Here is a 22,743-nt window from a genome sequence, read left to right as displayed (position 1 = left end):
GGATAGCTTCGTCTAGAACAAAACAACCAAAGCGGACGGACACGCGTGGCTAGACAACCTCAATAATTACAGTAAGTAAGCTGTTTATAATATTAAGTTTTATTTTGTTTAGGGCTTGGCACCGACTTAAAACCTATCAATAGGTAGCACGTATAAATAATAGTATTTTATTAATATTAAAGGTAATCTTGTATTAAATTAAATTATTAGTTATTTTATACTTTTCAATTTTTGAAGTCGGTTTTTTTAAACTGACTGAAATGAAAACGCACTATCATTTTGATATGCACACGAGCAACAAAATCAGATAATACAAACAAGCATGGATTTTTAAGAGAAATAATTAGTTCAAAACGTTAAAAGAAACTGAATCGATATGTTGATGAGTCGATAAAAAATTTCCATCTTAGTGGTTAATTCTCAATAGTTTTTATGTGATGACTTCTTATAATAATGACCGACCGTCGGAATATGATAGTCAAAGTCAAAGTCAAAATATCTTTATTCATTGAAATCATATTTGATCATTTTGAGTCGTAAATTTTAAAGTTTCTTATAATAGTTCAACATATTAACCCTTGTTAATAATCGTAGACTAACAAACAACAGAAACTTTACTCCAATGATTCCTCTATTCAAGAGAGTAGGTTTTAGTTAAACCTCCAGGTTACCAAGTATAGTGACCGACAAGGCATAGAACATCATTTTTATAGCATAACTTAAAAAGATATATCTTTTTGACGCGCGAGTTTTCTTTTAAACATTTAGTTCGTTTTATTACACGATTATAGTTACAATTGTTAATGGATAATAATAATTTGTATAACTGCCTATAATATATTCAAATATTATACAATTACTATGAATAACGTGGTCTTGAACTTTATACAATAAGGTTACCTTTTTACTTAATATCAACTTCAAATATTTATTTAGTACTAAAAACCTCGAACAAAGGTCTACTAACATTTTATTTTTGATCGAGAAAATTGATTTTAGTTGTGTGTCGGATGCTGTATTTATTATTAATATAGTCAAAAATAATATATCTGATTACTAGATAAGTTTATCAAAAATTCACCGAAATAGGATTACTGATTAGGCATTATATATCGGTCGGAAGCTAGTCAAACACACAGCAGACGTGGAGATTGCTCCACATGATTGTTTGGAGATCGAATTTGCAACACGTGCCGAGCTTTAAGGGCTCTGAGAACCAATATGGTTCTTTAAACTTCATCCTGTCTTCAGAAAAAGTAAATTGAATTGACTGCTCTACTAATATTTATACTGTTTTACTAATAGGGCAAGAGCCCGTGAACCCCAGACCAGCCTTATTTTATAAAAGCTGATATTTTGTCAGGGCATACTCCCAACACTTGTAAGAACGATGACTATTAATGAAGTTTGGAATAAGCTTTGGCAGATAAAAGGAACTAAAGGTGTGTATAATACCGATCTAAATTCATCAAAGAAAAAAGTTTGATTTTCTGGTATAACCTTCAAAATATTACTAAAAATCACATCATTCATTGCCAGACTGTTAGCATCGTGGCAACCCGTGTGCCAGATACCCTTAATGTTCATAAAATTAGAATTCGTTATAGTATAAAAAATAATGTAACGTTATAGTATAAAAGCTGATTTTGGTAATAAAAAGATAATGATGTTTCCTCTTAAGCCAGACATTTTTGAACCTACACCTTGCCAGACAAGCATGTAGGATAGCTGTAGGAGCGAGCGCGTACACTATCACACTGAATGTAGGATTCAGTTTAATAATATAATATCTATATCGGCGAAAATATCTGTGAAAAGTGACTGGCATCATCGTCGAGCGCACTAAGAAGCTTTTTTATGAAATTAGTAGCATCATAGTACAAGATGTTATCAACAACGGCCATGTCATATATATATACATAGATATATTTACTTGAATTGTATACGGATTCATTGAAGAGAATTTATGCAGAGAATCCTATTTAAATAGATGCTTCTTTTCCTGCACACCACCTAGAAGAAAAAATTGACGTAAAGTTTTCCAAAGGTGTTAATTCTATTTCGGTCAACGGATCAGCCTAGCTATCCAACGCGGAAATGCTGTCAGTATTCTAGGTATACTTTCACGTATTGATAGTTTTAATGTAATTTTATCATAGTACCTATTGTAAATATACCTAGTTATAAGCCCAGAAGTGAGGGTTATCACTTTAAAACATAACAAATTGTTTAGTTATAAGGTTTGTTTTGTGTGAGTAAAATTGTGTTAAGTTAATGGATGCTATTATTTCTTTATTCCGGTTTGTAAAGAATTGTTTAGAAGTTATCTTTTGATGAGAACGAGAGTCTGGGGTTCGCAGGCTCTTAGACCATAATATCTAATAAGTAATTGTTTCTTCAATTATTTATCTTATTGCATGTATAAAAATGTTGATGACGATTCAAGTGTTTTTATTACAAACCATTTTGAATAAAAATTATCTGGTCTGATGACAACATATTACCTTAAATAACAGTGACGTCATATACCGCTGAAAGATTCTGAAACCTATGCTCGAGAGCATAATTGTAATCAGTGAGTACTTATTTCAACAAGAACTTTAATAATTGATCAATATTAAACATATTATATAATAGCATCAATTTATAAATATAATACTTAACGCAATAAGAATCGAGATCGCCCAGATACTATAAGGAAAACTCTCATTGTGTATGTTAAATCGCTTTAGGCGAGCATTGAATATGTATTTATCAACTATTATTTTTTAGAGTGCGTAAATAGTCCCGGGGGGCAAACTAAACCTTCGCAAATGTGGTAATGGGGTCTAAATAATGCGAGGGGTGAGCACGTGCGCTCTGTTATACCCCTTAGCAAGAGCTTCGATAGGGTTGACCTGTGACATTTGATAAATTCATTGATAAAAAATATATTTCGTGTTCATTAAATTACCGTTTGTTCTGTTTGTATACTAACTAATCGAGGAATTATTAAACTAATGAGTAGGCAGCGGATCCGCTGTACTGCAAGAATGTTGCCTAAATAATATTAAATATTGATAACATAATGAAGAAATAAGTTTTATGATATATATAATAATTGTACACAGCGCTATAGCTAACAAGTAAAAAAACTCTTGAGCTAACTAATCAAAATGTAACCCCCGAAACATTACGAACGTGCATAACTAATCTTTTCTTAAATACCGGCAACGCTTTTGTAATTCATTTGGTGTTGCAACATTTTTTTTGCGAAAACCCTAAAATTGCAATTAGTAAAAATAAAATGGTCAACGGAATATTGCAGATGTTGTGAACTGGGAAAATTACCTTACGACGATTGAGATAACAAAACTGTTCATTAAATTTGGTAAGTATAAGTTATTTCAAATAAGTTTAATATAACATCTGAAGCAACAAAATCACTTTTTATAACGAACACCGATGAAAAATGTCTTGAGAATAATACTTAAAAATTGTCATTTCAATGTCATAATTTTTAGATGATACTACTATTTCGTAAAGTAATAATTATATTATATATTAATAAAATTAAAACATCTCACATCTTTGTGTCCCTCACTCGCCGTCTTTCTCGTTAAAACTAGTTGTGAACGAGTGGCAGCCCTGAAAACTTCGATCTAACAAGTGCATTAATAACAGTTTAGATATACCACGAAAGCTTTAATAACTATTTCCTGTAATTACGCCGGTTGTCATATTCTGTACTCTATATTTTATATTATTACCATACACGGCATTCTTTTTCGGCTAATAAAAATTACTATTAATAGTAAACTATGAACTCACCAAAATGAAGTTATTGCATCATGAAATATTATGCATACACAGGTAAGTAAGTTCTTTAGTACTTTTTCAAAGAAAGCAACAAAATGTACTTACCTATATTAAATAGGTATAGTGTGTATTGTATTCTTCAAAGAAATGATATAACTTGTTTAGAAATATATTAATACAAAAGATATAACTTTTAACAAATAATTCACAATTGTCCGCGATAGTTTTTTCCGGCGTATTTAGATAATGCTCCCAATTCCTCTTCAATTCTAAGAATTTGGTTGTACTTGCCAACTCGCTCTCCACGGGCTGGCGCGCCGCATTTGAGCTGACCTGCGGAAAGACCGACAGCAAGGTCGGCTAGGAATATGTCATCCGTGTCGCCCCAACGATCGCACACCACCATACCGATTCCATTTGCTTTCAGCAGCTTGTACGCGTCAACAATCTCGGTAAGAGTACCTGCTTGGTTCAATCTAAGACCAATTGCATTGGCCGCTTTCTTCTCTACAGCCAAACCTACTCTCCGAAGGTTTGTTTGAGTGAGATCATTTCCAAACAACTGATTGCTCATTCGGGCTGTCAGTGTAGACCAAGCAGCCCAGTCATCGAAATGAAAGCCATCTTGAACAGAACACACGGGGAATTCTTTCATATTATCGAGGTAAACCTCCGCCAACTTGTCTGACGACATGTAGTCTTGGGGATTCGATTTGGGATTTTTGAATTCCAAATCATAGCCACCGTCTTTGTAGAAATCAGTAGCGGAAGCGTTAATAGCTATTTCTGCTTTACCAACGAAGTTACACTGCTTGATTGCATCGGTTAAGAAGAGCAAAGCATCTCTGTTAGTCTCTAAGGGTATTGCAAAACCACCTGAGTCACTAACGTAAGTACTTTCTACGGGGTACTTGCTCTTGATAACATTCTTTACGTATCGATACATTTCTGCTCCAATACGCATAGCTTCGGCAAAAGAAGCGGCTCCAGTCGGCATGACGCTGTATTCTTGGAATGGCAAGCCATTGGAAGACAGAATACCTCCGGTCAGGAGCGTGAAGTGTGGAACGGGTAATATGATGCTTGTAACGCCTCCCATATCGGATATATGCCTGTATAAAGGAACACCCTTTTTGGCGGCGCCTGCTTTTGCTACGACCAAGGAGACTGCCATAACAGCATTCGCTCCTAATCTAGACTTATTATCAGTGCCGTCTAGAGATATCATAAACTGGTCAATCTCTTTTTGCATTGTCACTTCCAAGTTTTGTTTAAGCAACTCCGGTGCTATGATAGTGTTTACATTTTTGACTGCTGACATTACACTCATGCCGAAGTAGACTGTTGGGTCATTGTCGCGTAATTGCACGGATTCTGCGATCTTTTTTGCGTCTGTTGATGGTACTCCAACACGAAATAACCCGAGTTCAGTCACCATATCCACTTCAATGGTAGGCGTCCCCACTGCATCGAGAATTTGTCGGGCGAGCAATATTTTGATAGGCATTGTAAGTTATTGTTTAAAATAATTAAATTATAAATTATTAACCTCTTAACTTTTAATGATAAAGATATATAATAACATAATCTGTTCACTACAACAAATGTTTGACAAGGAAATGTCGACACAAAATTATCGACATATTGGCTAGAAGTCAAAAGTAACATTTGAATTTCGAAATGATAAGTCGGAATGGATTAAATTTTGGAAAGAGGATTGACCTACACTGTGTAATGAGAAAGAATAAGCGCATTAAAAATAAAAGTAATTTATTTATATATGCAAAAAGTGAAATTTATTACAACAACTAGCTGACCCAGAAAACGTTGTATTGCCATATAAAGTAGTCAAAAAAATCAATAATTAAAATTTTGGGGGTATAAAAACTAGATGCAACCGATTCTCAAACCTATCAAATATATCGTACTACAATTATTGTATTTGATTGCCATCTTGCAAACCTATAGCGGATTTGTGGATGGAACAGAATAATATAAAAATCGCGATACAAAAATAGTTGTAGATCGTGCAAGGGCGAAATTTTCTAGTTGTATGTATTTCTCAATGCTGAATCATAAACGTAAAATAAAATTAAAAAAAAAATGTCCAAAAATATAAAAATAATATATTTAGGGGTGGGTTAGAGAAAGGTGAGAAAATATTAAATTGAATCATTTATTACTGCAAAAGCATCCGATAACAATGAAGTTTTTTTTAATGTTCTGTACCTCAAAAGGAAAAAACGGCACCCTAATAGGATCACTTTGTTGTACGTCCGTCAGAGGTATCGAGTTAAAATTGAAGTGATATAATTACTCAAGTCTGAAGCTGTGACAAACGTTTTCATTAATGTACAAAAAGATTCGGCTGTTTATACCGCAAAAAACATTCTCAAGGTAATGAATTTTTTTAAACGAGTCTCACTCTCACTTTTCCGGTTTTTGTTTATAATTGGACGTCGCGTTGTTGCTGAAAAACATTCCAAGCCACAAACATCACATTTTAAGGAATTCATGTTTAAAGTTTAATAAATATTGTATTCCATACATCTGGGTTGAGCTACTAAGTAATGATATCATTTAAAGAGTGACAGTAGGGCTGCAATTTTTTGTCAGTTTTTTGTTCTTAACTCAATTTCGACATGATTGTGGTTTGGAACGTTTTTCTGGAATTACGTCGAATTGTTCTCGCTATTCTTACATACGACAATAGATTTCATTCAGGTTTTCAATGATTTTTTGTAATAATCTTTGGGAACAACTAGCGTTTGTTTTATTAAAAAGAAATAATTATTAATTAACTCATGACTGTGTCAAATAAAAGAGTTCTTGATACACATACGAAACTGCGGAAAATGGTTGTAATTAATATATTTTCTCTGTTCACTTGGTAGTCTATATAATAATATTTATAATGTAAATATTTTACTCGTCAGCCCTCACACAAAGGAGTAGTTTGATCGCGCCCTGCACGTGCACTTTAATCTCTGTGTAAATCCTACATTACGTTTTGATAAGGTGTTTTCATTAATTGAAAAAAAGATTACGCGCCGCACACTTGTCGAGCATTGCGGGATTTCATACCCTTTCCCTTTGTTGTTATAGTATAACATAATAATAATATAATATTCAGCCAACAGAAACTACTTCGTTTTTTATAAATTTTTAAGGATATATTCTTGACTAGCTGACCCGGCAAACGTTTTTTTTGCCATATATATTATTTTTAGAGTTAGAATATTCTTGGACATGGCAACATTACTTTATTTTTCTAAAATAAAAGAATTTTATCTGTAATAAACGTAGCCTAAGTTACTCCTTATTACATTAGCTACCTGCCAATTAAAGTCCTGTCAAAATCCGTCCAGTCATTTCAGAGATTAGCCGGAACAAACAGACAGATAGACAGACAGACTCTTATTTTGGTGTATGTACCGTATATGTATTCATATACATGTAGTAAAAAACAGTTATTTCAATATTACAAACAGACACTCCAATTTTATTTATATGTATGTATAGATAACTTCATTTATTATCCAGGCCTGATTACTTACCATAGAAATATTGTACCACCTTATTTATACTAATTAAGGGTTAGTAAGTATTATTATGAAGGCACTTTAATTTTAGAATGTGTACAGGAGAACTGGTATGGAGCTTTCTATGTTATAAAAGATTTTGTCGTAGGCATTGTGGATCATAAATGCAATACTCTCTTGCGACACTAGAGGGTTGCAAAATAGATTTTGGAATAGATAAGATAAGACTACCTCGCACGTAGAACTTGTAAGAAGTAATGGAAAGTCTAGTTAATACTAAATCAGGGCAATAATAAATCGGGGGTATATCCATGTTAAAATAACAAAAAAACAGAGTAAAATAGTGTGAATTTGACTCAAATACGAGCTCGGGTTTCGTGCTGGTGAAATAACGAGTTCTTTTCGTTATTTGACTTTATCTATTTAAGATAGATTACGTTCCTAAGTAAACAAAAGAACGTACAATTTGCTATCGATATTAATAATTATTCGGTGTGACCAGAGGTCGGTTATTGCATTTGGGAACCTTAACCTATAGGTTCGTGAGATACCGATACAAATGATCGGTTTGGCACATATCAGATAATCTATACATATAAATAAAATTGGAGTGCCTGTTTCTAATATTAAAATAACCGTTTTTTACTACATGTATATGGATATACATACGGGTCATACACCAAAATAACATTTAAAAAAAAATTGTCATTGTGTCGGTCTGTTTGTTCCGGCTAATCTGTGAAATGGCTTGACCGATTTTGACGGGACTTTTATTGGCAGGTAGCTGATGTAATAAGGAGTAACTAAGGCGACGTTTATTTTAGAAAAATCCTTTTACTTTAGAAAAATAATGTAAAATTGAAACGTCCAAGAAACGGTCTAACTCTAAAAACAATTTATATGGCAAAACAACGTTTGCCGGGTCAGCTAGTATTATATAAAATTAACAATTGAATATTTTTTAAATATCTGTACTTATGCTATTTGGAAGTATATTTTTCGTAATTCATTTACCTGCGAAGTGTTTAGGTTGAAATGGCTTTATACTTTTACTCGTAACGAGTAAAAAAAAAAACTGTCTTGACCATAGACATTAGCTTAGGTAAAGACAAACAAAGCCAAGAACTACTCTAACCAAGATACAGCAAGATACGTATGATAAGCGAATCTATAGCAACTGTAACCGATTTTGATTGACAAGACGTCAACAGTCAGCCACGTCGGGTTGTCATTCCGTCAATACAAGTCTTTGGTCTTGACAGATACAGAAAATGTTACACTTCGGTTACAACTTTAGTGACAATTACAAAATAATTACTAATAATAAAATTATTCGTACACACAGATGAGCGGAGCGATCTATTCTCTTAATCAACATCTAACAGGGGTGAGTAGTTAATAGTATTGTAATACACCCCGCCTCTGCACTTAAAGGGAGAGAATAATTTGCTACGGAGTGATTCGCAAGTGTAAGTACTTATCACACCCCTGTTTACATTACGGGATGTATTCTATTTCTCTTTTGTAAACAAAAAATACAATGTAATTATTTTTGGGGCTCAAGTTAATTCTAAGTACTTACCATTTACAATTGGACTATGGCACCTGATTCATTTGAAATTGTTATAACTTATATCTGACATTCACTAGGTACTCAAAGGCCATTGATGTATTAAATACTAGCTGACTCGACAGACGTTGTTCTGTACATAATAAATAAAATACTGTTTTCTATGAATTAGTCAATTATATTTCATAACATCAAGAACTATTTCGTAAAATATGCTCCCTGTTGTTATAATGAAATTGTTTCACAGTAGAACTGTCAAACCGTGCGTCCATAAATTCTCTCAGAAAATGTGTCCATACAAAACAAATATTGGAAATTAAAATAATTATGCGTGCCAAATCGAAATAAAAACTATCCTATCTCTCAAGTTGGACTTAACTACACTCCATGATGTAATCCCCATTAAAATCCGTACATTAGTTTAGGAGTTTACTGGAAACAAACATCCGGACACTGGATTTATATAGATAAAGAAAATGATGACCTGGCCTGCACGGCCTCCGCCCGTCATCGCTGGAAAAGCTGTTGACCTACCAGCATAGAGGAGGATTTAACCTAAATACGTAAAAGTTTTCTCCTCTTCTCGAAAACAAAAAAAATAATCGTAATACCTATTTGAATCAAAGGAAATTAAATGAAAAATGGTGGGTGATTTAAATTAATTTCTAGCTAGTTCTTTCTGGTCGAACTACTTCACATGCCGTGTCTATTTTATTCTTATATGAAAAAGTATACCTACAGTGCGGATTCATATGACAAAACTCCGAAAGAGAAGGAAGCGCATATCTCGGTCCCGTAATAAAGTATAAAGGCTGTTATAAGTATGAAGGATGTAAAATATATGGACTTTTTGGACAGCGCTAGGAGAAACAACTCGATCACATTTATAAAGACAACAATGTGGTGTTGCCCTAATCACAGCTCGCATTCTTTCTAGGCTTGCTTGCCAGGTCACCCCGTCTCTTTCGGAATATCACCATTTACCAGCTCTGTAGCTTTGCTTGTGCCGTCGTGAGAAGTGTTCTGCGCCACGAAACTAAGGCACCATAGCTGATCATAAGTCTAATGACTGAGGTGTGAAGCCAAAGGAGTAAATTTAGGGTTTAGTCCCCATTTCTTCCTTAGCGTTTTTCGGCATTGCCAGAAACAATGCTGGCTTTGTTACGTTTGTTATCTGCTCTGACCAATTTAATTTACTATCCAGGGTAAGGCTTGATTTAAAGAGTTTTGGTAATGTATCAACTATACGTGTAAGGATAAAGTCAACATTTTAAATATTCTAGGTTTATTTATACCAAGTTTATTTGTGGGCCGTAACATTTGTTACTATACTATTCGGTACGATTTTAAATTTTACATCCAACAAGGGTGAAATTTATAAAAACCAAATCTTAGCATTATTAACTCATTATTAACTTTATCGGGGAAACTATTTGAGCTTATTTTCTGATTGATCGAGTGTAGACTGCGTTGATGAATAAGTCAGTCAGGACATGTTATTATTTACGTATACTGAGCAAAGTGTATACAAAAATATACAATTATTATCAGCCCTCGATTGTAATTATAATAACCGTAGTGAACTAAATTAAATGACGTGTTTCTCATCCCACGGGATATTCCTGTGCGTGTGGATGTTCGTGGGAAGCGCACCGATCGCACCTGGCCTCTGGACCATGCCCTTATCACACGCAATAACATCGCGCCCTTATCAATGTAATGAAGTGTTCCCTAATCGTTTATGAGCTCAGCGATGAATAGTGACTCGTATCTACGGATTATATTTAGGCAAATTGAGTTTATAATTTAAGTACATAATCTAACAACCACATATTAAAATGATACTTTTAATTAATTATAATTCATGTAATATTTAAAAAAAATAAGGAAAACGGTTGACTTTAAAAGCCATCCCGGCAACTTCCCGCTAATTCCATACCCAAACGGTTCAAATGGTTGTACTTATGGCGTTTAAAAAAAAGAAAAATATAATTTGTGTTATTTTGAGCTCTTTGAGCTGAAAGAGTTAGCTGTTCTATGTTTGTGAGATATTTATAGAAGAACTCCGAAAATGCATTTGAAGAGATATTAAATTTCGGAGTAATTTAAAATATCATTCTTAAAATCATGTCTAATAAAACACAATTTTTTTAATTTTCATAAGGAAATAACTTTTGAATGAATGAACCGATTTTCAGACGGTTGACGGCATTCGCCACAGTTTTTTGAGCCTCATATATAATATTTAAGGTTCAATCGATCCAACTCGGAATTTTGAAATAATTACAAAAAAAAAATCTAAGGAACGAATCAACTGATATTGACCAGCTTGGTGGCGATCGACGTAGTTTTTTGATGTTAAGAGCTGATTAGTTTTTGGAATCGATCGGTAAAGCCGATTAAAAGTTATTCTAAAAAAACACAATAGAAGAAAATAAAAATCGTAGTTCTTTTTTTTAATGTTATTTCTTAAAATCTACCGGTCCGAATCGGTCCTCCGGAATTCAAAATCAAAGTTTGGTCAATCCCTTTCGAATGGCGCCAACCGCGAAGAAATCGGTCGAGCCGTTCGAAAGTTATAAGATCATACATAGATCCATACATACACAACACACACATACATATGGATATCATCGCGGGAATAGTTAGGGAAGCTTCCTTCCTACCTTAAGACGTCAAGATCTAATGAATTTTTTTAAATTTTCTAATTTCAGAGCGGGAAATTAAAGATATTTCACGTACATAGGCTACCCAATAGAACTAGAAAGTTACAATTTTTTTTTACTTTTTGTCTGTTCATCGGTTTGCTTGCGCTTTCTTATCATAGAAACAGCTAAACCAATTTGAATAGGGTTTCCTCTGAATATCAACAAATTTTCTATAAAATATGTTTACAAAAAACTACTAACTTCGAAGATTCCATATATAATTTAAAGTAACGTAGGTAAAATAACTTATCTCTACAAAATTTTTTCACTTGTTAGGACCTATAAAATTATATGTTTAATTATACGATATTACTTTGTAACCATATTTTTTATGAAAAATAAAAGAAGTCCGCTGAGTTTGTAGCCACATTCAACCCAGGTCTGAAGCATTGTTTTTGGAATGGGTGGTAGATTTGAATACAGAGATATAATTACAAAATTATATACTTAAATATTTATATTTTATATCTAGTGTAATGTCATTAAGAATTAGTATATTACGCACCTAGGGAGAAAGGTAGGTCATTCTCTTCCAAGAGTTGTAGAAAAAAATTTTTTTGTTACTTTGTTTTATAGTTAGTAAATTATTTTTATGACACAATAAAGTTACCGCAACTGATTTAGGGTAATCAATTGAGCACAATCGCGATGCCGCTCCAAAACTTGGGTTCAAATAGGAGTGAGTAAATTAGATGGTAGCTCTGCATTGTAATGGCAGGGCGTATCACTCACTTTCAGACGAACGTCTTGCTCGTATTGTCTCTTTTTCTCATAAAAAATCATGTAACCTTATTACTTCAAGAAGATATGAATACAATTATTAGACCGGTACCTATAATATACACCTGACGTTGTATATACAGAAGTGTTTCTATATAATTATGCTTTACCACTAATGACAGTTTATTGAGTAAACTGTAGATTGGAAATTGATTAGTAATGCGGGTGCTGCACTATGGTGTATCGATTGAAAGGTGCACAAACAAACAAAGACGGGGAGCTAACCCAGGGGACAGAGGGGAGAGGTCGTCTACGTCATGGTACGGCTTGGTTCGCACTTCATGACCCGCCATGGACACTGGGGTAGCCTGGGGTGACCTGGACCTACCCAGTGTCCTTCACGCGTTTCTTGTAGGTACAAACGCGTGAAAGAGACTGGTAAGATAATCCGGTGAAAATATTCTACATAGCTCATCATGCAAACTCGTTGCATCTATATCGCCTCTGAGAACTTTGCACGAAACTGTTGCTGCTGATTCTGTACCCGGAAGACATTTCGTGGGATACATATTATAGGGCTAACATCCGTACCTACGTTTGTAAAGGTACATAAGAAAAGCTTTTTCTACCTTTTCGAGATGAAGTTCCTGCATACTTTCATGCGGATTCCACACACACATAGCGGTTTCTAAATTGCTGCGCACTATAGTACCAAATAAAAGCCGGGAGTAGTATAGTAGTAGTAGTAATAAAGTCACATTGATTTGATTCAATATTACGATTCTTCTTATAATGATAATGTGCACCAATGGATGTCGACCTAATGATACGTATTGGATATTTGTTCGGCTGTGATTAGTTGGATCGTTATTAAAGTTGTACGTTTTAATATTTTTTTTTTTTTTGGTTTTATCTTTTGCTGTATTTTTATACTTTAGTAGGTAATTGGTGGTGGAAGTGGGCGGGGCAAATTTCATGGAAACTAATATATTCATTAATTATTAATTTGATAACCCGACTTGACCGCGACGTCCGTCATACACGCTTCAGTCTAGCTTTGTAAATCTCGACTACTAGAAATATTGATTATGAACATATTTAATTCTAGTTAAGGTTAAAAGACTTTTGATCGTCAAATACCATTTTTAGCATTACTGCCGAATCGTGATGGATGTTTTATGTTTACGTTATTCCAGTCCCTTTTGTAGTTACCCTGTCTTCTTTCTATATTATGTTAATAAATCTGATGTATCTCACCCCTGACGATGATCTTCTTTTGTTCCTCCTTATTGTGACTATTGTTGCTTCCTGATAACATTGTATCCGAGCCGTTCCTATCTGCACGAACCTGGTGGCAGAACACACATAAGTATTATGCATCAGTTCATGGTAAGTAATCACAAAGTATATTAGAGTGGGCAGTAGCTTACGCAATGGAATAAGTCATAATATTAATAATACTCATTGTCATCTGTTACACCAAACGTCGTACGCTCATAAATAAGAATAAGAAAATTTTATTCCCACATAAAATTAGAACCTAAATACTTAATAATGTATTCCTAATCCTAATTTAACTAAATATGCTGTGTGGCAAATAAAACGGCCGATGCTCAGCTTGTTCTGTAAACCAATACTGGCTTCACCTCTGATTTTCAGCATCTGTCTGGGGAACTCTAGGAGTGCCAGTAAACACTAACCCCCTTATTCATAACGGTCCGCTAACTTTAAACAGCCGCTAAGGAGTGTTTTTTCTCATTCTGACTTAGGTCAATAGAAGAAGACAGAGTGAGAATTAGCAATGCTTTAAGTTAGCAGACTATTATGAATAAGGGGGTAAAACAAATAACAGGTGCCCAAAGCGTATCGGTTAGCTCCATACAAAAGTACTCGTACTTTTCTCCTTGGTTTTTAATTTGGATCAAAACTATTCTCAAAATGATCAATATCATCGTCTCTCTGTTTTGCTTCTATTTATATTTTTATTTTAGTATGTGCAAGAGTACTTCAAATTCGTCGACGTGTGTCACGGAAATTATATGTCAAAACAGTTTTCTAGGAGTCAAGCTAATCGATCGCCTTAGAAATAAGAAACTGTGACTCAGAACTGGTATTGCTGATGTGGGAGATAAAAAACCACCTGGCTAAAGTGGAATTGGGCTGGACATGTAAGTATGTCGGATGCACACAGATCGATGGGCACAGGTCGTCGCATATTGGGTGCCTCAGGACGTGCAAGGACGTTTAGCCAGACCCCATTAACGATGGCATTTCAATCTGGATGCCTATAATAAGACCTGGTCGGAGCTGGAACAGGACTGCAATAAATGGAGTAAGACCTACAGGCATTAGCCCAACAGTAGGATCTGACAGGCTTATAAAAAAATAGTACTTCAAAAAGTGCTCTAAACGACTTAATCATAATATAGGCTACAGTACAGAGGCACATTATACAAATCTGACAACAATAAGTAAAAAAATAACAGTCCGATACACAGAATATATCCTTCCCATTCTATTTCCATAGTTAGAGAGGTAGGAATTGGCTACGAAAACCTGATTTTTGAGTTGTTTATGTTGTTTTAAAAATCTTAAATCTAAAAAAGACCTCACCTGATGTTTCTAAGGTACAGTTTTGTAATAGAGCATGGATGTCGGTAAGTATTTTTTTATTTTATTGAAGTCATCAGTCAGCGGGTCATTTTATAGTAAATGGTCACCGTCACTGTTACAGGAAACAACGCCTAAATGTAATACATTCCACATTTTGATTGTGCAGGATAGAAGGTTACTTGAAAACTAAAGCTACCACAAGATAAGCTTCTTCATCTTATTTATCCAAAAGATAAAGGTTATGCGACTCACCAATTCCCCCAGAAAACTGATGTAGCCTATAGCCAGTTTCAGGGTATCAACTTTAGAGAGCCGTTTTTCATAGGGCAACGTCGGAATGTGCGCTCTCAGACCTTCGAAGGCGTCATTGATGGATTGCATTCGCCGTCTTTCGCGAAGGTTTGCTGCTTGGCGCTGCTGAATCTGTTGTTGGGGACATCGCGACCGACGCTTATGGAGTCGCCGATATTCCGAGCTAGGTGATACAAGTAGGACAATATTAATATGGCTCTCTATAACTAACTACGTACAGCTAACAAATAATATTAAAACATAAAAAATCTTTGGAAGTAACCACTGTTGACAGATAGAGATAAATAGTGTTTTTTTTTATGGAATAGGAGGACAAACGAGCGTACGGGTCACCTGGTGTTAAGTGATCACCGCCGCCCACATTCTCTTGCAACACCAGAGGAATCACAAGAGCGTTGCCGGCTTTTAAGGAAGGTGTACGCGCTTTTTTTGAAGGTACCCATGTCGTATCGTCCAGGAAACACCGCACAAGGAAGCTCATTCCACAGCTTTGTAGTACTAGGGAGAAAGCTCCTTGAAAACCGCACTGTGGAGGACCGCCACACATCCAGATGGTGGGGATGATATCCTAACTTGTTTTACAGGCAGACATTAATTATATTTCTTGATTTAATTAGATACCCATGTTAAGTAGGTGGACGAATTATTGATAATGCGATGGATGACTTCATACTTCCAAATAATGAGGATTTAATATTTAGAATAGGTAGGATAATGTTCTAGTCATTGGACAATACTAGTTAATGGACAGTGCTAACCTTCCCTTAAATAATAAGATTTTGGCTCATTTGATTGATTGTAAGGTAACACTTTTGTATTTGTTAAATTTTCAGGTTACTGAATAGAACAGTTGTAATGCCATAAATGAGAGCGTAAAAATAAATTTAGATGTTTCGCCGCGTTCGGTGCGGCATGCCGCACGTATGCATCTTAAAATTTAATTAAAAATATAACATAATTAAATAGATAGATATAATTTTTGTTAGTCTTATTTTTAACATATTTATACCGTTTCCAGTAATTTATATTAGTATTTATAGATAATTTTGAGTTTTCTGATAATAGAAACCCAAAATGGCTGAAATTTGTGATTGGACAGTAGTGTCCAATAACTGTAAACTTACGAGTAACTAAATTACATCTATATTATATAAAAGAGATTTCGACGTATATAGTCACTCATCACGATATCTCTGGAACCATTAGAGCTAAAGACTTGAAATTTGGTAGGAATATTCTTTTAACCGAGTAGAGGTCAGCTAAGAATTTTCGGATTTTCCAAAATTCCATCCGAAAGAGTTTTTTTATTATGAACAGAACATTGTCTGTCGGGTCAGCTAGTTGTGTATAAAGATGTGGTTTATTTGTGTTGATTGCTTTAATTTCATTGTAACTATCAATAGTTATTGAAACTGATTTATTTTTCTATGTTAATTTTATCTTGCAATTTTTTGGTCAGGTTTTATGCTACAAAAATTATGCTGATAAAATACTTTAATAAAAGTTTACATGATATTCTATCTTGTTTTATTAAAATGTATATAGAATTTATTACATTTCTATGTATAATTTACATCAATTTAATCTTAAATATTAAGCCTTGTCCAATCACTAATTATTTGCTGTCCCATAACAAAATTTTGTGTGCAATGACTATGTTTTTTCCTACTTTAATTTTGAGGTGTCATTACTCAGACTTATAGAAGAATTTTCGGATTGATAAAGCATTCATTGATAAGACAGTTCATTACATTAGCAAAAAAATCATTTATCTTACAAAATCTAAGTATTTTTTTGAGTTGTAACTGTTAAATGTACAAAACTTTGTGTTTTTCATGGAAACCACACCCATAAAATGACCTATCAAAGTAACTTGCTGGAATGATAATGATTGCCTGTAAGGTATAGCTATTTTTTTTCTGAAAAATCTCAATATTATTTTAACTCGCTGATTCAACATTACAATAGGATAGTTTCAACGAATAATGTGCGATTATAGAAAATAAAACAGAATCTTACGAGAAAGACCCATTAAAACACAAAATAACGTAAATAATTGACATTAAAATAAAATCGCAATAATTAGAAGTAAAGAACATTTCGCTGTGATAAAATAATATAGAAACCCATTTGCATGCGCTCTTTTATTTTCCAGAAAATTATTAATTAATATTTTTACCGTTTTCTAGGAGTAGAATGATTTTCTTGGTCACTCGCGTACAGGCTGCCATCAGACATAGAAGAGTCGTCATACAAGAACATATCTGAGTTGTTCATTGATATTTGTGACACATCTAAATTACCCGGGAGAATACCAAGGTCAAGACAGCTACCGTTTACGGTATCCATTTTCATAGCCTCACTTCGTCACCATAACGGATAGCTAACCCGAAGTGCAGTTCGCGAGGTACTGAACTACTGAGCGAAATGTAGGGGATGTTTTCGTAGGGCTGAAGCAATTACTAAGACCCGCCCATATCCAATTTCCCCGCCCACTAAGCAATGTGATTTACTATCATTATTATTGTAAAATCATTACCTGCTAAATGCCAAACATAGTTTCATGCGATTGTTCATACAATATTTATGGTATAATGGAATTATATCGTCGTCTTTTACAATAAATGTAAGTTTGTTGTGTAACTACATAAAATTTACTTAAAATGAAATACACATGCGCCGATAAACATAATGACTTCAATAAAAAATGAAATAAATGTATTTTTGATATGTTAGAACATTTTATTTTTTATTGTTAAATATTTTAATACTCGCGTCAATTTACTATTAAATGGGTCGAATTGCAGAGGCAACATGGTATTATTGTGTTCATTGCTAGTTCTGAGTTTACACCAACTGTGAGTTATTAGTACCTACTATAAAGATCACCATGTTCAGTAATTGGCATAGGTTTATTTATTTACTTAACTCAATATAAGTACACTCTTTTGCAAAAAACGGGCACCTAGGTGCATAACCTGTGTTTCACTGGTATCTTCAGATTATTTCATAATTCTAAGTTATTTTAATTAAATAAGCAAAAACTGGTGTAGTTGTAGTGGGGTGTAGTTAGTGTGGGGTTTTTGGTCGTTTTCTTGCATTGTAACAAAGTCTGTGGGTATATGTTTAGTCTTGCGTTGGCTGCATTATATATCTGGTGAATATAGAAATGTTGTCGAGCAAAATTTGTTTTATGTGGGGGAATTTTACATACTTCACTTTTATTTCGTTTTACAATAGGTCTGAACGTTAAATGTTTATGCTTCTTTAAGATAGTCATTTGCAGATAAAGTTGGCGGACCGTAAGTACACCTGATTCTGAATAGACGCAATTAGTGCTATATCTGAGAGGGTTTTTAAGTAGGATTTTTAGAATTCCTGTTTCCGCGTTCTAGTTGCATTAATTTACTAATACCGACAAATTCCCATACTGTCACACAATATTTTAATAGGCTTTGAGCTAGAGCATAGTAAGCTGTAGTTAGTGTTTCAAGATCAGCTCCATTTCTAAGCCTACGAAAAATGGGATTTTGTTTTCTCAGGCGTAGAGTAAGGTTTTGGATATGTTCTTTCCAATTGAGAAAACGATCTATAGTGAGCCCCAGGTATTTAATACTGAATGTAGAGATTGGCAAATACAAATATTAGTATTATCAGTGCACGTATGCAATTTTATAATATAATTTTCTTTAGGTAGAGTATTTTGACGATGACTAAACGTAATAAATTTTGTCTTTTCTACATTTAACGTGAGTTTACAATCATTTAACCAGCACAGGACTTCCCTCAAAGCATTTTCAGAATGTGTACGGGTCTCCTTCCAGTTTGTTTTCTTGTTGCTTGCTCCAAATTTAAATAATAAGCTTAGCTTTTCTCAAGTTAAACAAATTCAATATTAAAAAGTTCATCTTAGATTAGCTTATCACTTCTGTCGGGCGTCCCGAGACGAACCCGTTTTTTTTTTAATTTATAAGTTTATGTAGATCGAGTTCTTTAGCATTTTTAAGTTAAAATATAGACGATTTTATTTAGTATACCAAATATTGTAGGTTTGAGAACATTCACTGTAAAGAAAAACTGCCCCGGTTTGTGGTCGAAGATGGTATAAAACCGTAAGTATTTCTCACACATTACAATATTTGTCCATATCACACGTAGCGATGCATTTGGTGTCCCAGTCCAACTACATATAGATACTCAAATGTATACAGCGCATTACTCACTATTCAAGATCTATGTCAGGGCATATATCTATTTTTAACCACTGACGCAAAAGAGGGGGTTTTCAACTGAACGTGTAGTTACACAATTTCTCGAATAAAGCTGCGTACTTCTTAGAGACAAAAACTTAGCCGGCCAGAAAATTATCCTCTCGACATTATTATCCTGTTGCGGTAAGCTATGATGTTCGCCTCAAAGCAGTGCTATAAGACCCTCGGTCCGAGTAAATAAATGAGAAGTAATATAACGTTTGTTTTCTTTTCCAGACCAATATTCGGCTCATACAGCTATAATCCCCTCACTAAAACCTTCGAAGTCAAGGCGCACGTTTCCGAAGTGACACCATCTGATCTCATTCATATACAGATATACAACAAAACAGCAACTCAAGCAATGTCTACTTTACAATACACAGAACACAACCGTTTTGAATTACGTAGTGGTCCACGGCAACGACCAACGATTGAGCAAGTGAAGCCAGTGAAAAAAGTTAGTTGGTGGGCGACTTTTAATAACACTATTGGCAAATCCCTTGCAACTTCACATTCTACGTCTTAACTAAGGTTACTTCCATTTTTGAACTGTCTCAATTCGATTCTAAGATAAACGACGAAAATGAATAAATTTTATGAATCGAAAAGTTTCATAGAAGTGCATTTCAATTTATAAAAATTTCCCGCGAAATTTTACAAACGCTGGACGCCATATTGTATTCTATTGTCATCACTGACAGTTCATGCCACAGACTAACAATATTACAAACAGAGCGTGCGAGAGGGAAGAACATATCTAACGGATCTCCGTGTCCTATATCTACGGCAAGATAGTAAAGGTAACGGAATCTATTGTAACCGGAACACATTTTGATTGACAAGTCCTGGGCAGTCAGCCGCAGTTGGCATTAGCTCCTTAGTATTCTGAATATTCAAATGCAAACATTTTTATAAAAATAAGACATGGATGGAACTTGAAAGTAAAAAAATACGAAATACGAACTACATTCGAAAAAGTATGCTTAAAAACTGAGAATAACGGGCCAAAGAATCTTAGCGGCCTTCTTTTTTTTTATAATATGATTACAATCTATTATCGTATCGTATAAAACTTATTATTTTAGCCTGAGGGCGGTCGCTCAATTCCCAATCTGTGGTATCGTTTAACCACACAAACAATTTTAAACAATTCTTTTAAATTTCGTAATACATTTGTTTTGAACATTTTCTGGGATCTTGTTGTAAAAGCATACATCGCACCACAAAATACTTACTAACCCGACTTAAACGAGTAGTAGGCATTATAAGTTTATGTCTATTCCTGGTGTTAACATATTTATGATTATGACAGTTTCTAGCAAATTCACTCAGGTGCCTATGAACCTACATAACATTATCAAGATTAAATTAACTCAGAATATTAAATTCACTGACATCTGATCACTGTGGGCAACAAATTTGTATTACATATAAAATAACTACTCAGAATAAAAAAAATGTAGATCCATAACAAAAAATCTAATAAAATGTTTCCAATTTAATATTGCTAAAAAACTTATTGAATATAATTATAATAATGTAAATCATAATCTGAACCAAATCAAATGTTCTACACATTTTTTAATTTATTGCATAAAGAATTTAATGATATTTTTAAAGAAAAAAAGATGTGTCCTATCAAGTATTTTTTTAATAAGGGACGAGACGAGCAGGACGTTCAGCTGATGGTAATTGATACGCCCTACCCAATACAATCCAGTGCCGCTCAGGATTCTTGAAAAACCCCAAAAATTCTGAGCGACACTACAGTTGCGCTCGTCACCTTGAGACTTAAGATGTTCAGTCTCATTTGCCCTGTAATTTGTGACATGTGAGCTACGGCGCCCTTCAGACCGAAACACAGTCATGTTTACTGTTTAACTTTTACTATTAATGTTTTTGTGGTATCCATAATCTAGACGGCTTCCTGTGCAAAGGGGCTCCTTTGCGTGGAAGGCTTTCCACTGGTAGTCAAGTACCTATCAACAATCAATTCAGTGCTGGGCCACAGCGAGGATTCATACGAGTAGAACGCGTCTTATTAAAAAAAAACGACTTGGGCAATAATAAATATAATATTAATGTAGCGGGAAGGAGATGTGAGATCTGCACAGCGGAGATGTGAGCTTTGAGAGCTCGAAATCAGTCAACAGATGTCTACGAAAGGAAGACGTCATATCATTACAAAAGTTATATTTTAATTTCCTTGAGGAAGAGGAATTGGAGGTTGAAGAAACTAATTAATTAATTAAACGAAAGAAAAGAATTATTAATTCTTCAATAGTTAATCTATCGACGGAAACATGTTCGTCATCCATTTTGTAGAACCGATTTTAATATTATTTTTTATTTGGAAGCTGGTGCTTCCCGTGTGGCCCCATTGCAGTTTGGTCCAGATCTGACCATGGAAACCATGAGAAAACCATAAAGGTCTTAAATTTGCTATGAGTATATCCGCGAGAAATTTACAAATAACGTGAGAGTTTGGGTAAGTGCTGATTATTGTATCCATGACAAAGTAACGGAACTCGTCAATTATTAGGAGCAATATAACGATATTCGGCCGAATATTTTTATGCTATCCTATTAGGATATTTCACCTACCGTCAAGTCGTTATGGTCAAGTAATTGCCGTAGTCGAATATGATCTCCTTAACGACTTACAGTAAAGCTGTGGTCTGTGGCAAAATTTCTGACTGTATTTAAATTGCAATACGCTTACGTTTATTGCTGCATTGTAAAATTTAAGATATTTAGAAACAAAAAATAATAGTTAGTGTACTTCGGATTCACTAAAAAATTGGTTATCGAAACGCATCTGCGGTCTCCTCTCCGCTTTGGTGGAAACTGGGCCTAAAGCTAGATCCCTAACGTCGATATACAGGTTAGGCCCTCGCGTGTCTCCTGCTATAGTTGGCACGATCTAGTGAACAAACCTGTGATTTTCGAAATACAAACAACAATCGATACGGGACTCGAACCCACGACCTCTCGCGTTCCGTGCGAGTGCTCTCCCAACTGAGCGAACCATTCGAATGACGTATCGTCATGAAATCTCAATATAAGTGTATGCTTTGTTCAACTCTCAGGTTGTGGCTTCATCTACAGGATCTACTTTACAGTTGATAGCCTGCTCAACCCCAATATTTGCAGATGAGGAAATTGGCTTGAGGTGTCGCTCTTGCCTTGCTAATCTAAGCAATTTGTTATGTTTTTAAAGTGATAAC

The 22,743-nt window shown here is 34.4% G+C and overlaps 2 protein-coding genes across 2 annotated transcripts; one reads left to right on the top strand and one right to left on the bottom strand.

The window, feature by feature from the left end:
- Positions 1-3,951: 3,951 nt before the first annotated feature.
- LOC126978771 (alpha-enolase-like) lies at positions 3,952-17,634 on the bottom strand. Its single transcript, XM_050827831.1, has 4 exons — positions 17,443-17,634; positions 15,204-15,426; positions 13,597-13,686; positions 3,952-5,284 (listed from the first exon to the last, which is right to left on the bottom strand). Exons 1-4 carry the CDS (start codon positions 17,616-17,618, stop codon positions 4,004-4,006), a joined length of 1,770 nt encoding a protein of 589 aa, XP_050683788.1. The 5' UTR covers positions 17,619-17,634; the 3' UTR covers positions 3,952-4,003.
- A 370-nt stretch (positions 17,635-18,004) lies between these two features.
- On the top strand, positions 18,005-20,578 carry LOC126978768 (uncharacterized). Its single transcript, XM_050827827.1, has 3 exons — positions 18,005-18,121; positions 19,313-19,375; positions 19,751-20,578. The coding sequence occupies exons 1-3, from the start codon at positions 18,078-18,080 to the stop codon at positions 20,040-20,042; spliced, it is 399 nt and encodes a 132-aa protein (XP_050683784.1). The 5' UTR covers positions 18,005-18,077; the 3' UTR covers positions 20,043-20,578.
- Positions 20,579-22,743: the final 2,165 nt, after the last annotated feature.

The sequence above is a fragment of the Leptidea sinapis genome, chromosome Z (assembly GCF_905404315.1).
Source record: "Leptidea sinapis chromosome Z, ilLepSina1.1, whole genome shotgun sequence".
Classification (NCBI taxonomy): Eukaryota; Metazoa; Arthropoda; class Insecta; order Lepidoptera; family Pieridae; genus Leptidea; species Leptidea sinapis.
The sequence above is the reverse complement of the archived record's forward strand: the minus strand, read 5'-3'. Positions and strand labels throughout refer to the sequence as shown.

Bases quoted from the DNA above. Each gene is read 5' to 3' on its own strand.
- LOC126978768 (XM_050827827.1), top strand. From the start codon at position 18,078: ATGGTATTATTGTGTTCATTGCTAGTTCTGAGTTTACACCAACT. The intron at 18,122-19,312 runs GTGAGTTATTAG...CAAATATTGTAG, and splicing joins GTTCTGAGTTTACACCAACT to GTTTGAGAACATTCACTGTA. The intron at 19,376-19,750 runs GTAAGTATTTCT...TTTCTTTTCCAG, and splicing joins GTCGAAGATGGTATAAAACC to ACCAATATTCGGCTCATACA.
- LOC126978771 (XM_050827831.1), bottom strand. From the start codon at position 17,618: ATGAAAATGGATACCGTAAACGGTAGCTGTCTTGACCTTGGTATTCTC. The intron at 15,427-17,442 runs GTAAAAATATTA...TGTATCACCTAG, and splicing joins CATTCTACTCCTAGAAAACG to CTCGGAATATCGGCGACTCC. The intron at 13,687-15,203 runs GTGAGTCGCATA...TTCTGCCACCAG, and splicing joins TCAGTTTTCTGGGGGAATTG to GTTCGTGCAGATAGGAACGG.